The 14,383-nt window shown below is 37.3% G+C and overlaps 1 protein-coding gene across 1 annotated transcript in view; it reads left to right on the top strand.

Annotated features, from left to right (window-relative positions):
- The window catches only part of LOC132103286 (RNA-binding motif, single-stranded-interacting protein 3), a 130,831-nt gene that overhangs the window by 96,268 nt on the left and 20,180 nt on the right, over window positions 1-14,383 (top strand). Inside the window, exon 7 of the mRNA XM_059508260.1 lies at window positions 13,678-13,784. Coding sequence (XP_059364243.1) covers window positions 13,678-13,784 — 107 coding nt within the window. The remainder of the gene's footprint in view (window positions 1-13,677; window positions 13,785-14,383) is intronic.

Genomic DNA, 14,383 nt, shown 5'->3' with positions numbered 1-14,383 from the left:
TGAAAAATAACAAATTGAAAGGGCAATGGGTATGTGTAGCGAGGAGTCAAGGTCTGGCAGGTTGGTTCCGCCCTGTGAGCCCCTGCTGGTAGATGCCAAACTACACAATCATGCTCCAAAAAGCATTTACTTTTTTTCCATTGATGGCTGTTCAAAAGCAGCTGTGATTTATGACAACATAAATATAGAAGCAACTTGTACAGTAAATCACTAATATTTCAGTATAGCATAGTGAATGTTTTACCATTGCTGTATTTGTTTCAAAAGGTTTTTGAAACCATGATATGGTCTTATTTGTTTCCTGTTTGCTGCCTTTGACATCACAACTCAGGATTATTAGCTAGTGAAGGGCTTGGAATGTGTTTGTGTTGCCATCATTTTATTTTCATATATTATTTATTTCATGTGTTGTTATTATTTTTAATGTATTTATTTAAAAAAAATATTTTATGTAAACACATTTCAGTTTATTTTTAAAAATATATTTTATTATAATTTTTTTAATTTACATTTATTCATTTAGCGTGACTTACAAATGAGGACTATAGCATATATAATATATATATATATATATATATATATATATATATACATATATATATATATATATATATATATATATATTATTATAATTTTATTTATTTTTTCATTTTATACACCAACAGTCATGCCAAAAAATAACTTTAAATTTAAGATCCTGGGATAGACAGACAGCTTGTTGGACAGGGTTATGTTTTGGTGTATGTTTTTTCCCACGGGCTGATCAGTAAAGTGACTTGACTTGTTAAATTGCTGTGTTTGTGTGTGTGTGTGTGTGTTTGTTAGCTGTGTGACTGAGGGAAAATGTAGGCCTCTACTAAAGTGCTTACAAGCCCACTGACAGTGAGACTGTGAGAGAGAGTACTTACACCCCACTGTCTGTGTTGATGGAAGGAGAGGCTAAATTATAGGCCCTGTCAGTGTGTGAGAGGCCAGGCTGAGTGTATCTTTGTGTGTGTGTGCGACAATGGGGTGACCCATCAAATTTGGTTCCACTCGACTCGAGACTGGGAAATCAAGCTGCCACGGAGCGATACTCTCTCTGAGAATTTGTTTGCTTGCAGTTCAATGGGGCATGCGTGTCAGTGGTGAGGCCAGAAATCAGGGGAGAAACCTAGTTGAAAATTCTGAATAAATAAATATTTTAAAATAGATTTATTTTAAAATAAATTAATTTCTTTTCTCTTTTTTTGAAGATGCTCTTTTGCATCCAGATGGTGTAGTTAAAGCATCTACTAGCAGGGTCCAAACCATTGGACAACTATATTGTTTCACTGTTTGAACATCTCTTTAATCTATTACAAAGCCCTCTGTCTGTTTACATACCACACCATCAAAATGAAATGTAAAATATCCAAGATAAATCTGCGAGTAATCTGATGATCTAGTGACATGTTATATTTGGACTGTTTTTGGGTTCAGTTCTTGTAGTGTTTGTGTTCCACTGGTGAGGTCATACTGGAGGGGTCTCAGGTAAGGGTTTGGCGGCCCGGAGCTGAGGCGAGGAGGTATCTGGAACATTCTGATGTGTTTATGAGCACTGAGCTGGCTTCTTACTGATGTCTTATGTTTGGATAGTATGAGCTTCAGACAAGGCGCTCACACACTATGTGTGGGAGAGAGAGAAAGAGAGAAATTCTATAAAGGACGTGCTAATGAAATTGTTTATTTTCCCTGGACTTACTGGGGAACATAATGGGCGCTGGCGCATATCGTTCTCTCACATTCTTTGTGTGCCTCTTTCTGTCTGTTTCTTTCTTTCTTTCTTTCTTCCCTTTTACTGTATTTGTTCTCTAACTCTCTTTATTTAATGGCGCTTGCTAAGGCATGCATTGCTTTTATTGTTGCTCATACTTTGTGTTGGATAATTTTCAAAATATTTCACCACTCTATCACAAAATGATATTTTCAATTACTTTATTTTGACCTAAGTACTAATAGTTAAGGTTTTAAATAAAATATGACATTTTTTGTATTATTTCTTTAATTAATTTGATCAAATCTTATATATTTTGCTTTTTATTTAACTTTTATTTCAAGTAAATAATTATTTAATTATTTATAATTAATAAAGACATTACAAATTAAAATGTTTGGAGTCGTTAAGAATTTTGCTATATTTTTAAAACAAATCTATTATGCTAACCAAGGCTGCATTTGTTTGATCAAAAATAAAATATATAAAAAAAAAGTAATATCGTGAAATCTCATGACAATTTAATGTAATTTATTCCTGTGATAACATAGCTGAATTTTCAGCAGCCATTACTCCAGTCTCCAGTGTCACATGTTCTTTCAGAAACATTTATTTTTATTATCAATGCTGAAAATTGTTTGCCTTTTTTTCAGGATTCTTTGATTAATAGACAGTTCAGAAAAAACAGCATTTATTTGAAATATAAAAAATTTGAACAACAGTGTAACTAACTGTAAAATGTACAGAACAATGTTTTTCCAAACCATTTAATGTAGAGTATAATAAAAGTCTAAAATTCTCCCTTTATATGGGGTTTCTTGAATATTTAATTTATTAATGACTAAAACATCAAGGGACATTTTTGTCACCATATTTTGAGATCATTTTGACGATAAAATTGGAGGTAAAAATCCCATAGACTTAAATTATTTATTTGCAACTGCATAGCAAAATCCAATCATCACAAGTGGTGAGTGGTGCAATTTTCTTTTCTTTTTTTTCGGTACAAAATTTCTGAGAGCATCTACACACGTCATTTTCTAAAACTGATGCATTTCCAGTTCTTTGCTGTTCACTTCCTCAAAACTCACATTTCCCATAACCTTTGAATAAGCATGATCTCTCTCTCTCTCTTTCTCTCTCTCTCTCTCTCTCTCTCTCTGCAGGGATGTGACAAGTGTCCTTAGCGCACAGGAGGCAGGAATAAAAGGTGTTTAGATTTGGCTGTAGTCTTTAGAGAGAATGGCAGTGGTTAATGTGGTGGAGGGCACACACTCTCTGTGGTGAGATCTGCTCTGCAGAGCTGTACAATAAGTCAGATGGATGGCTTTACAATGCTCGTAAACATGTAAACATGATGCCCATGACCTCGGATACAGGAAATGCTGCAGGCTCTCAGGATTCCTCCAGTGTCCCATCATGCCAGCATGTGCGTTTAAATCTTTGCCATGTTTTTGAGTGAGAGGAAAGAACACTGGGTCCTAAACATGAACTGACATATTAAATAATTCATGTTTCTCCATATATATGAGCTGCACAATTAATAGAGTAAAAAATTGGCTGCCATACTTTAATATTCAGTGAGCTCGCGCTGAACTGCAGGTCTCATGATACTGTGTAAACTTGCATTGACGGCTTTATTGATCATAACAAGATGGGATCATTCTATTATTGACACTTTGCTCGCTTTCGGTGTATAATTTATTCAAAATCTGATAACAGGGTTTTTTTTTTACTACTATTATTATTCTGCTAAGAGGGCCAGTGATAAGATGACTCTTTAGACATTGTCTGGATTTATTGATGTATAAAACATTAAAACATTCATTCAAGAACAGCCTTGATTAGTCTAAATATAAAATGTAAATTCTATTAATCAAAATTAAAATTGAATCATCATTACATTATCAAGAGAAAGAAATTAGTTTTATTTATGTATTTCATAATCCTGCAGCCGTATTTAAAGTGCATGGGACTAAAAGTTTAAGAATATTAGTGAAAATATTTTTATTTTATTTTTCTTTTTTTTATTACAAATTACGTTATCAGCATAATGTTACTGAAACTAAGAATCTGTACAAAAGAATGCACATGGTCAGTGTCAAAAATGTTAAAATTTTTCAAAATCATAAAACACGTTTATGCCTAAATGCCCGGTTTTGCCCTTTGAACCACACCTTAGGGCTGCACAATTAATCACATTTCTAAATTATGATTACAATCATGGATGCCACAATTATGTTATCGTTCAAAGTGGCAATTAATCGTCCACTTATGTTATTCTTCGTGCTTAATATGCGTTTTTTTTTCTTTCTACGTTATCTTAAGTGTTTTTCCCATTATTTTAATTTTAGTTTTAGTATAACATTATAACATCATTCATATTTTTACTTTTTTATAATTTAAAAAAGAAACCAATCCGATGTATAGTTGACTTGTGAGGCTTAATACTATAGAAAAGCAAAAAAAAAAAAAATTAAGTTAGAGTGTTTTCAGCTTTTTTATTTTCATATATAAAAACACTATGCATGTGCATCAAACAATGATATAAACATCATTCAGTGTAAATTGTAATAATTGTAATTAATCATCGCAATTACAATTTCAAGGGAGTATCGACAATTATGATTTTTGTCATAATCGTGCAGCCCTAACACGACACACAATCAATCATGGTTATGTGGCTGACATTAGATAAATGCACGCGGCGTATGCACCTGGAAGCGCAGGTGTGGTAAAGGGATCAGGGGTTTTGGAAAACAGCTTGAATATGTGTTAGTAGTTGAGTTGTGAAAATATTTTCATTGGAGCTGCTATAAAGGTCATGTTGTGTTGCTTATGGCTTAACAGAGTAAAATGTATTCATATTTTCTACACTTGTATGAAAAAAACCAAACGCAAAGATTATTCACGTTTGTATTTTCATGCATTGCATAAGAATTGCATGAAAAGATGCACATACGTTTAGTCAAAAAAAAAAATGGAAAGTCTTGGTTAATACAAGTTAGGCACTGACTGAATAAACAATTGACTTTCACCACAATACAAAGTGACAGTTAAATTAACATCAGATTATCTGCATTTGGCTTCTATGCTTCCAGTTTGAATTAGGTTTTTAAGCATCGTATCAACATGTGAACAGCTTGACCATCAGTCAAAGTGCTGTGTGCCAATGTGCAAACCAAATCAGATGCCCAGTTCTTAACAAATCAATAAATCTGAAGCTAATATCATCAGTAAAATAAAGTGACATGCCCAGCGGGTCTTCAAACTGTGGCAAGTGTGTGGAGTCTCTGTCATTTCACACCAGGGCTAACTGGAGATTTCCCCAAACCAAATTTTCTAAACCGCATTATATTTTGATTTATGCTTTGTGCGTCCTCAACGGTGTTGTGATTGATTTAGTGCTGTTCTGACACAAACAAAGCTGGGCCCAGATAATCGGGTTTACGCAAGATAGAATTCTAATGAGCGGGAGAAGTGATCTTTCAGTGAAATCTATCTGATCTGGGGCGTTCACTAATAGCTCTGTCTGCCTCTGACCCGAGAGAGGACAGCAGTCAGCCCCACGGTGGGCCAGTGATTTCAGCGGAGAGCCCATTAGGAAGCAATATTGCATGTATTTTTTTCTTCTTCTTTTTTATCAAGTGTTCATTAGGGCTGCTGGGATGAATCATGCATATCCAAATCAGACAGATTTGATTTCATACACAAATGGGCAGAAACACATGAAATGGTGGAAGCATTTTTCTGCATTTTTAATCACCAAAAAGTTTTTTTTTTTTTTTTTTTTGCATGCGCTGTTTGTATATATCAGCCAATGAATTACTGCTAAATAAGCATCTTTTTCAACAAAGTTCTGTGTACCACCTGTTTTCCACGAGTGCTAATAGTTAATTGCAGCTGGCAAATAGTGCTTACTTTTGTGAATAAATCTATTACCAGTCTAATTTTACAGTGCGTCGGAAGTCTAAAAAACCCTTGAGATGTTTATAGAACAATTTAACATACGCATGAGACAGTTTTGCGTGAGCACAGAAAAACTTGATATAAATAAACCCGAAAATGATAACGTGTTTTTCGAAAACAATTTTCTTTTTCGAAAACGAGTTTTCATGTCAGGTCTCTTTTAGCCTTTTTTTTTTTTTTTTGCCTTCTTCAGTAAGGATGCATAATTAATAAAAAGTGACAATAAGACATTTGTTATGTTGCAAAAGATTTCTATTTCTAATAAATGATGTTCTTTTGAACTGTTTATTCATCAAAGAATTCTGGAAAGAAAATGTAGTTTCAACAAAAATACTAAGCAACAGAGCTATTTTGAACACTGATGATAATATGAAAGGTTTCTTTATAGAACCAATTTGGAAAGTTGAAATAATTTCTGAAGGAACATGTGACACTAAAGATCGGAAAAAGGGCTCCTGAAGAGTCAGCTTTGCCATCACAGGAATAAATTGCATTTTCAAATATATACAAACAGAAAACAGTTCATTTAAATTGTTATGATATTTCGTAATATTACTGTATTTTTGATCAAATAAATGCAGCCTTGATGAATATAAGAGACTTATTGAAAAAAACATTAAAAACATTATTTATTGCAATTTATAAATGCATGCATTCGCATAGAAAGTGTTTGTGCTGGAAAAAAGACAATTATTTAATTTAAATATGCATGGTGCAGACTGTATGCTTAAACTGAATTGTAAGTATTTTATTTTGTTTTATTTTTTGCTGAAATACTGCACACAAAAGTGGTGCAACTGTTCAGTGAATTCACCTCACAGAGAGACAACTTAATGTTATTTTCTGTTTTTATGCGGCAAGAACATTCCTTCTAAATGAAACATGAACTACAACCTTTAAACGAGCATGCAGTGAACTGGCTCCTGACCTTGCATTCTTCAGTGTTTTATTAGAGAACCGAGACAATAGTCTGTCTCTCTCTCTCTCTCTTTCTCTGGTGACCTGCTCTCAGGACGGGCTGTGCAGAACAGCATCCACCAAACCAAAGTCAGACAGGCCCATTAAAAGGCAAAGTGGGGAGGATAAGCTGATTATGCAATGTTTGTATTCTACTCAGTGTGCATCTCGCTTTCGCTGTCTGTCTTTCTGTCTCTCTCCCTGAATTGTCTCTTTCCTCATGTTCTCTATGTCCACTGAGGGGAGATGTCAAACCGGCCAGTGATATTTACCCGCTTTATCCCAAATAAACAAACCAGTGCTCAGAGTAAACTCTCCCAGCACTGATCCAAGATCAGGGCATCACACTGGGAAGCGGTTGTTTTCACGTTTTATTTGTTGTCATTACTATAGAATTAGAATGAGGGTTATAAAAAATGCATGCATTATATTTGTAACCTTAGAAAATGCTGTGGGTCGTCATTATTCCTCAAGTATCCTATCCTATTTTTTTATGTAATGGGACACACATATTAAAGATATTTCTTATGTTACAAAATACTTGTCTTAAATAAATGCATTTCTTTTGAACTTTCTGTTCATCTTAGAATCTAGGATCATGGTTTTCGCAAAAATACTTCGATTTTAAACATTGATAATAAGAAATGTTTCCGGAGCACAAACTCAGCATATTAAAATGATTTCTGAAGGATCATTTGACACTAAAGACTGGAGTATAATGAAAATCCAGCTTTGCCTTCATAGGGAGAAAAACTCAATATTAATGTTTTTGCGGTATTTTTGACCCAATACATACAGTTTTGGTGAGAATAGAAGCTTGTGTTTAAAAAAACGATAAAAAAAAAAATTAACCCAAAGTTTTGAATAATAGTGTATATTGAAAAAAAACTAGCAGTTTTGTTGCATCTCAGCTTTTCCCCTACAGTTGACCAAATCACGTTTTTACTGTAGTATTTTTACATTATATTAGCTTTAAAATTATAAACCTTTTATACAGTGTAGCATGTGTTTAAATCTTAAACCTGAATCAACTGTTTATTTCCAGCATGTCTGTTTTGTCTGTTTGAAACATTATTAGAGTTAACGTTGGTAGGTGGGTGGGCAATGAGGAGCCAGAATTTCTTTCATGCTCAAACCTTCTTCTACCATGAATGTGTGTCTCTGCACAGCGAACAAGGTTTCTTCGGGGAATTAAAAAGACGTATTTGGGAGGCTTCTTAAAGTAGGAGCATTGTATTGTATAATGCAGAAGACTGTCTGTGTGTAAAACTCTAGGATAAGGCTCCGTGCCCATGGCTTCATGGGCAAACAAACGCCACACACGTATAATACCAGGGTTGTGTTGTTGTTGCGTTCAGTCAAGTCTCATGTCTCACCAAGCATGTGTGGGCTCACCTCACAGCACCGCTCAACTCTGGGCTGTGTTTTTCTCTGTTTTCTCTCTATATGTATCATACAGCGGTGGCTGAATGTGAAACCATAGTACATCATTGTTCCTGGACCTGAAAGCCACTGTGCCAAGCTGGCAGCGTAATGAATCTGTGCGGTAGGCTGCTATTAGAGCGTGGGCGATGTGTAGACACCATCTTTGTCAGGGTCACATGCTCCTCCTACCCACTCAGTGCACACGGTTCCAGGTCAAACAGCTTTCTTCCTTTTGGTAAACACCATTCTGTCTTTCTACTCTGTGTGTTCTAGAACAGCGAGTTCCATGTGATGCACATGTACTCAATTTGTTTTCAAGGCTTTCTGTGTCAAACCAATCTTCCAGTTAAAGGGATAGTTCATTTTCAAATTAAATTTTGGTATGTTTTAGCTTACCTCAAGGACATCCAAGATGTAGGTTTCTCTGTTTCCTCAGTATTTCCCATTTTGATATTTTTAGGTCCAACCGTTCTTGTCTGTGACTCACATAATGGATGTCTATGGTCACCACCTCAAAGAGCATGCACAGAGGAGTCAAAATTAAACAATTCCCCATCGTAAGTAGACATTGATGACCTAAGACACGAAACGAGCGGATTGTGTAAGAAAACGAACAGTATTTATATCGTTTTTACCTCTTGTACACAACCACGTCCAACTCATCTGAGTTCGCGAGTGCTTCCCGATGTGACGTGGGCGCGCGCTCTGGCTTTAGTCTGCGCAAGCGCGGAAAGCGCCGGAAGCGATCTCTCGCGCGTGTACATCACTCATTTGTTTGGGGGTTTGGGTGATATAATGGAAGTCATAGGGCCCTACAGCTTGTTTGAGGTCATCGGGAAGGAAAGAACGCCAGGTATGAGTGCAATAACAGAGAAATCTGGGAACTTGAGGGCCACCGAGGGTGGGAAACTTGGGTGTGGCTCCAGGAATCCATGCCGCCCACAATGAGAACCGGAGGTCTGTGGGAGCCCAGCTGGAGTTGGCACACAGGACTACAGCCATAGATTAGAAACACATGTCTATCTTATTGACGGACCCCCCACCCCCACCCCTTTCACATTCCCTCCACAACTGAATATCTGCAGTGCCATGACCCAGAGTTAATAAACAGCTTGGAAATACATGTGGTTAGAGCTGTCTGCTTGCGTAAATGTTATGGAAGCACTTATGGACACACAATCAAGCACACTTTCAATACAAAAAAAATAATGTTTTGTTAAATTATGCTTTCATTTTTGTGTTTGTCTCTACAGGATTTAATAGAACGAGAATTAGTTTTTATTGGGAAAACTCCTAAAGCAATGAAAAGTGGCCTAACAATAATTCATATATACCCCATGAGAAAGAAAAAATGCAAAAATGAGTCAATAAATTAATATAAATAGTTCATGTTACATTTAAAACACATCATCATGTTGGGCCACTTTCTGCAATGGTGTGTAGAGCTCCAAGGAGACTCTGATTAAAATATTGGCGAATTGACATGCGTGCAGCACTGCAGATGTCTGAGTGATTGCATGTAAGTGGTTTGCCCTGTGATGGTTTGTGGAATAGCGTCATGCTTTAGTTCATTAAGTGTGATGAAGTGTGTGTGTGTGTGTGTGTGTGTGTTCTTGTACATATGTTTCTGTTTGTGTTTATAGGTTTGAAGCCGTCTAGCATGGCCTGTGAACCTCCCTTGCCAAAATGTATCACAGTAACCATAGTTTCCACCAAAATACTACAGCTGTGTCTACAATAAACCTGTGTAGAATTTGATATTAGATGCCACAGTCATGAAAAATAAAGTAAGAAAAATGTCAGTTTAGTAGGAACTAGCATCTTTTGCTAGTGTTACCAAGATGTTGCTGTACTTTTGCTAGAGTGGGTTTTGTGTTGCTACGCAGTGGTTTTAGCATGTTGTGGATGTTAGTTTGTAGCTGGGAAGTTGCTAAGGTATTCTGGGCCATTATGTACTGTCTCAAGTCAGAAGAGCAGTGTAAGGTTTTTTGCTTTTTTTCTGTTTTACCTGGTGAAAATTCTATGAAAAATGATGATGATTGGATTTCAGGTATCATTTATGTTCATAGCACAAATGGTATTAATTACAGTTTTAAGAGTCAAAGCAATAGTAATAGTTTGTTTTTGTGTGTGTGCGGTATGAATTCCCTGGATGAATTTCAGTTCTGAATCAAAAATCTCCCATTCTTAACAAAGGCTCAAAACTTTCCTCACATGAGTGAGATTCAGGACTTTGAGTTCAGGGCAACCTGACTAGCAAACCAAACAGAGCTAATGCCAAGCAGAGTCTGCTCATAAAATCAGCATGGATATTCCACCACACTCCAAAAGCAGCACAAAAACTCCCAACGTTATTTGGCTTCGCTGTTTTATGATGGCGCTTGTTGTTATTTTAGAGTTCGATCTAAACTGTGAGGGGGTGTAATGCAGGCCGTTTCCCACTGTCTCAGCTGAAACACACACACACATACAGACTCATTGTTTTTGAGATAGGGCAGGGTTGGGCTGCTTGCTGAAACATTTCAAGTCTGCTGCAAAAGCTGTGATCTTTTCTGCTTCCTCGATTTTGGTCCGTCCTTCACAATAGAGCTGCTTGTGGTGTGCTGCTGTTATCAGTGCTGGTCAGCGTGTGCGTGTGTGTATAATAGGAAGGTGATGACAAGGCTGCAGGTGTAGATCCTGCCTTCTCTGCAGGTGGAGGAGAGACACTTTTACCTCACCTCACTACAGCTCAAAGCACAATGAGATCACAGGGGCCAAAAACTCTTCTCTTCTCTTCTCCATTAATCTTCTCCTTAATTTGTTTCTCATGTAATCTTTTATGAATCATTTATGATTTGCCAAGAGATTTCATATAGAGAAAATTGTTGTTTATTAGAACAGCTTGTATATATGGAAATCAGCTTGTTTTAAAATTGTACAAAATTTTGTTTTTGGAAAAACGCACGCACATTTTTCATTTTCTTTTTTCATTCTAATTGGTATTTTATTTATTTTTTTCATTTGTATCTTATTTTTAAATACTTAAATATCTCATTCAAATCTCTTTTCTTTCCTTTTGATCTCTTTTTTCTCTTCTTTTCATGTCTTATCTTTCCTCTTCTTTAAACAATGAACAATTTCTGATTTGGTTAGAGATGTAATGTATTCTAAAGAAATTGCACAAACACACACACACACACACACACACACACACACACATACTGACATGATAGCATCACGCATTTGCTACAGATTTGTTGGCAGCACATCCATGATGTGAATCTCCTGTTCCACCACATCCCAAAGCTGCTCTATTGGATTGAGATCTGGTGACTGTGGAGGCCATTTGAGTAAAGTGAACTCATTGTCATGTTCAAGAAACCAGTCTGAGACGATTTGAGATTTGTGACATGGTGCATTATCCCGCTGGAAGTAGTCATCAGAAGATGGGTACACTGTAGTCATGAAAGGATGGACATGTTAAGCAACAATACTCAGGTAGGCTGTGGCATTTAAACAATGCTCAATTGGTCGACGTGGTGTGCGTTCAGAGATGGTATTCTGCATACTTTGGTTGCAACGAGTGGTTATTTGAGTCTGCCCATTCTCCTTTGACCTCTGATATCAACAAGGCATTTTTGTCCACACAACTGCCACTCACTGGATATTTTCTCTTTTTCAAACCATTCTCTGTAAACCCTAGAGATGGGTGTGCATGAAAATCCCAGTAGATCAGCAGTTTTTTAAATACTCAGACCTTTCTGGCACCAACAACCATTCCATGTTCAAAGTCACTTAAATCCCCTTTCTTCCCTATTCTGATGATCAGTTTGAAATTCAGCAAGTCATCTTCACCACTTCTAGATTCCTAAAGGCATTGAGCTGCAATGTGATTGGCTGATTAGCAATCTGTGTTACCAAGCAATTAAACTGGTGTACATGATAAAGTGGCTGTGAGTGTGTACATTTGAAGTGGATCAAAACTTTTCATCAAAGTTGACCTAAAACAATTAAAAGAATACCCGTTCTTATCTTAGGACAACTTTGAATAAGTTTTCTGATCCACCTCAAATGTTGACTACTATATATATATATATATATATATATATATGTGTGTGTGTGTGTGTGTGTATATGTATATGTCTCTTCTCTTCTGATCTCTTTTCATCTGTTGTTTTCTTGTTTCTGTCATCTTCTTTCATCTAATCTTTTCTCTTTGGCATCATACCCCGTTAGTGTTTTACTGAACAATTACAGTCTCGAAATGGCAATTTTATTCTCAAATCTTTGTTTTGAAGACCTGATCCCTTGTTTGATTTCTCATTCTAAACAACAGACAAATAAGAACAAACAACAGCTATTAATTATTCTATCCGGCTACAGAATATGTAATGCTGTTAATGCATTTCAGCTGCTTGGTTTGGTATTTGTTTATCTGGTTCTATGCAATATATGTGCTTATTTACGCACAAAGCATCCTCTGTGGTCTGTGATACAACAGCTTTCTATTGTTCCACAGAGCAGCTGAAATATCACAGTGCAGGTGAGAGCACGCAGAAGAGAAAGTGTTCATTTTTCTCTGCCAAACTAACATACTTTCTGAGGTGACTGTAGAGTCATATCGCCGGAGGGCAGGATTACTCAGAATAGTTGTCTGGACTCCACAAAGCAAAAACTCCTCCTCCTGCATCTATCATCGCACTCTGCCAGATCCCATCATCCAAGAAGTGTGTGCTTGCTTTAAATGAGTTTTTCTGGTTGCCGAGGAAACCAAATTAAGTTTAGCTTAGCTGTGGCATACAGGAATTTGTTCAACTGGAGAGCAAAATTTCCTGCTCTTCAAGTGTGTTCGGAGACTTCAGAGAGGTGTTCCACACCCTGCAATTCATATTGCCGTCATGACTGAGTGAGAACATTGAAGTGTTTCGCTTCAGTGCCTGCCATCCTGCTTTGCACTTTTGGAAGAGAACTATTTTGAACTCTCCGCTCCCCTTTTGCATGAACCGGCCCCTCGGGGTCATAGAGGAGCCTTCTCGCTTTGCTTTCCAAGTGTTTTCTGTGTGGTAAGAGATAGTAAGCGAGACACACACTTCAGTGAGCACCAAAAACAAAAGAATTATGTTTTGAAACAAATCGGCTGGCGCAGTCAGCACCAATTTGAGTTATCAATCAGGTCATTTATTATTTTGCAAATATTAAACAAGGCGCTTTGAAGACCTGCCAGGGAAGTTGTTTTGATGGTGGGGATTTGAAAGCATGCCCGTGCCAAAAGTGGAGTCGATGGTCTGAGTGTCAAAGACATAATGGAAAGTGGGTGGGGGGGGGGGTGCAGGAATTCAAGGGTAGATAGTCGAGGAGTGTTGAACTTCAAAAGGTCATTGGATATTCCTCCACCACTTTGTGGGTTTGGTGTGGGTGGGATACCTATAGTGTAACATTTCCCTCTCTGTTCAAAATGTATTCCACTTTCTTTGCAGAGGTCATGACCTTTCCATCAATCGTATTGAAGTTGACCTATGAAGATATCTGTTCACTCCTCCCTCTCACGCCCTGCTGACTAGCTGACTGATCTTTTATATTCTTCTGTGTTTGTTCCCTCTCCTCCACAGCCCCGACGGAGCCACTGCTGTGCAAGTTTGCAGACGGAGGACAGAAGAAGAGGCAGAGTCAGAACAAGTACCCTCAAAATGGCCGACCGTGGCCTCGGGAAGGAGAGGTGAGCACTGGCGACCTTAAGACCTTCTAATATCGGTCTATCTATCAATCTGACTATTGATCTGTTCATAAGACAGTTCATAACTTGGCTTTTTAATAAAAACTGCATTTATATTAATTTTATATATGTTTCATTCTACTTCCTACTTCCTGTTTGCATCTGTTCAAATTCAATCCAAATGCAGCCATTGGAATTCAGCCTCAGTTCAGTTCCAAATGACACACAACCGGATCCTATGTACTTACCATTTCCATGCCAACTTCTGCCCTATTTTTCCCGTGCATTCCCATTACCAGAATAGCCAGCCTCGAAGAAGGGAGTATGTTGGAAACAAACCCTTTGTTTCATACGTAGGATGGAAGAAAGGAGGCATGAGAAAACATTTGATTGATGGAGTCATCTGGCCATGTTTGAGTTCCCAGTCTTTCACTCAGGTCCTTTAATCTCTCCTCTCCTGGTCTTTATTCTCACGAAGCATGTCGCGCCGTCTGGGTTGGCTTGTGGGAAAATGTAGACAGGGTGTACAGCTGGCATTTTCTGGGCAGCCCCAGCTGCTGGCATGATGCGGCGGTTTCGGGAAGCGTGCCCAGTTACCGACC

Source organism: Carassius carassius, chromosome 24 (genome assembly GCF_963082965.1).
Source record: "Carassius carassius chromosome 24, fCarCar2.1, whole genome shotgun sequence".
Classification (NCBI taxonomy): domain Eukaryota; kingdom Metazoa; phylum Chordata; class Actinopteri; order Cypriniformes; family Cyprinidae; genus Carassius; species Carassius carassius.
The sequence above is the reverse complement of the archived record's forward strand: the minus strand, read 5'-3'. Positions and strand labels throughout refer to the sequence as shown.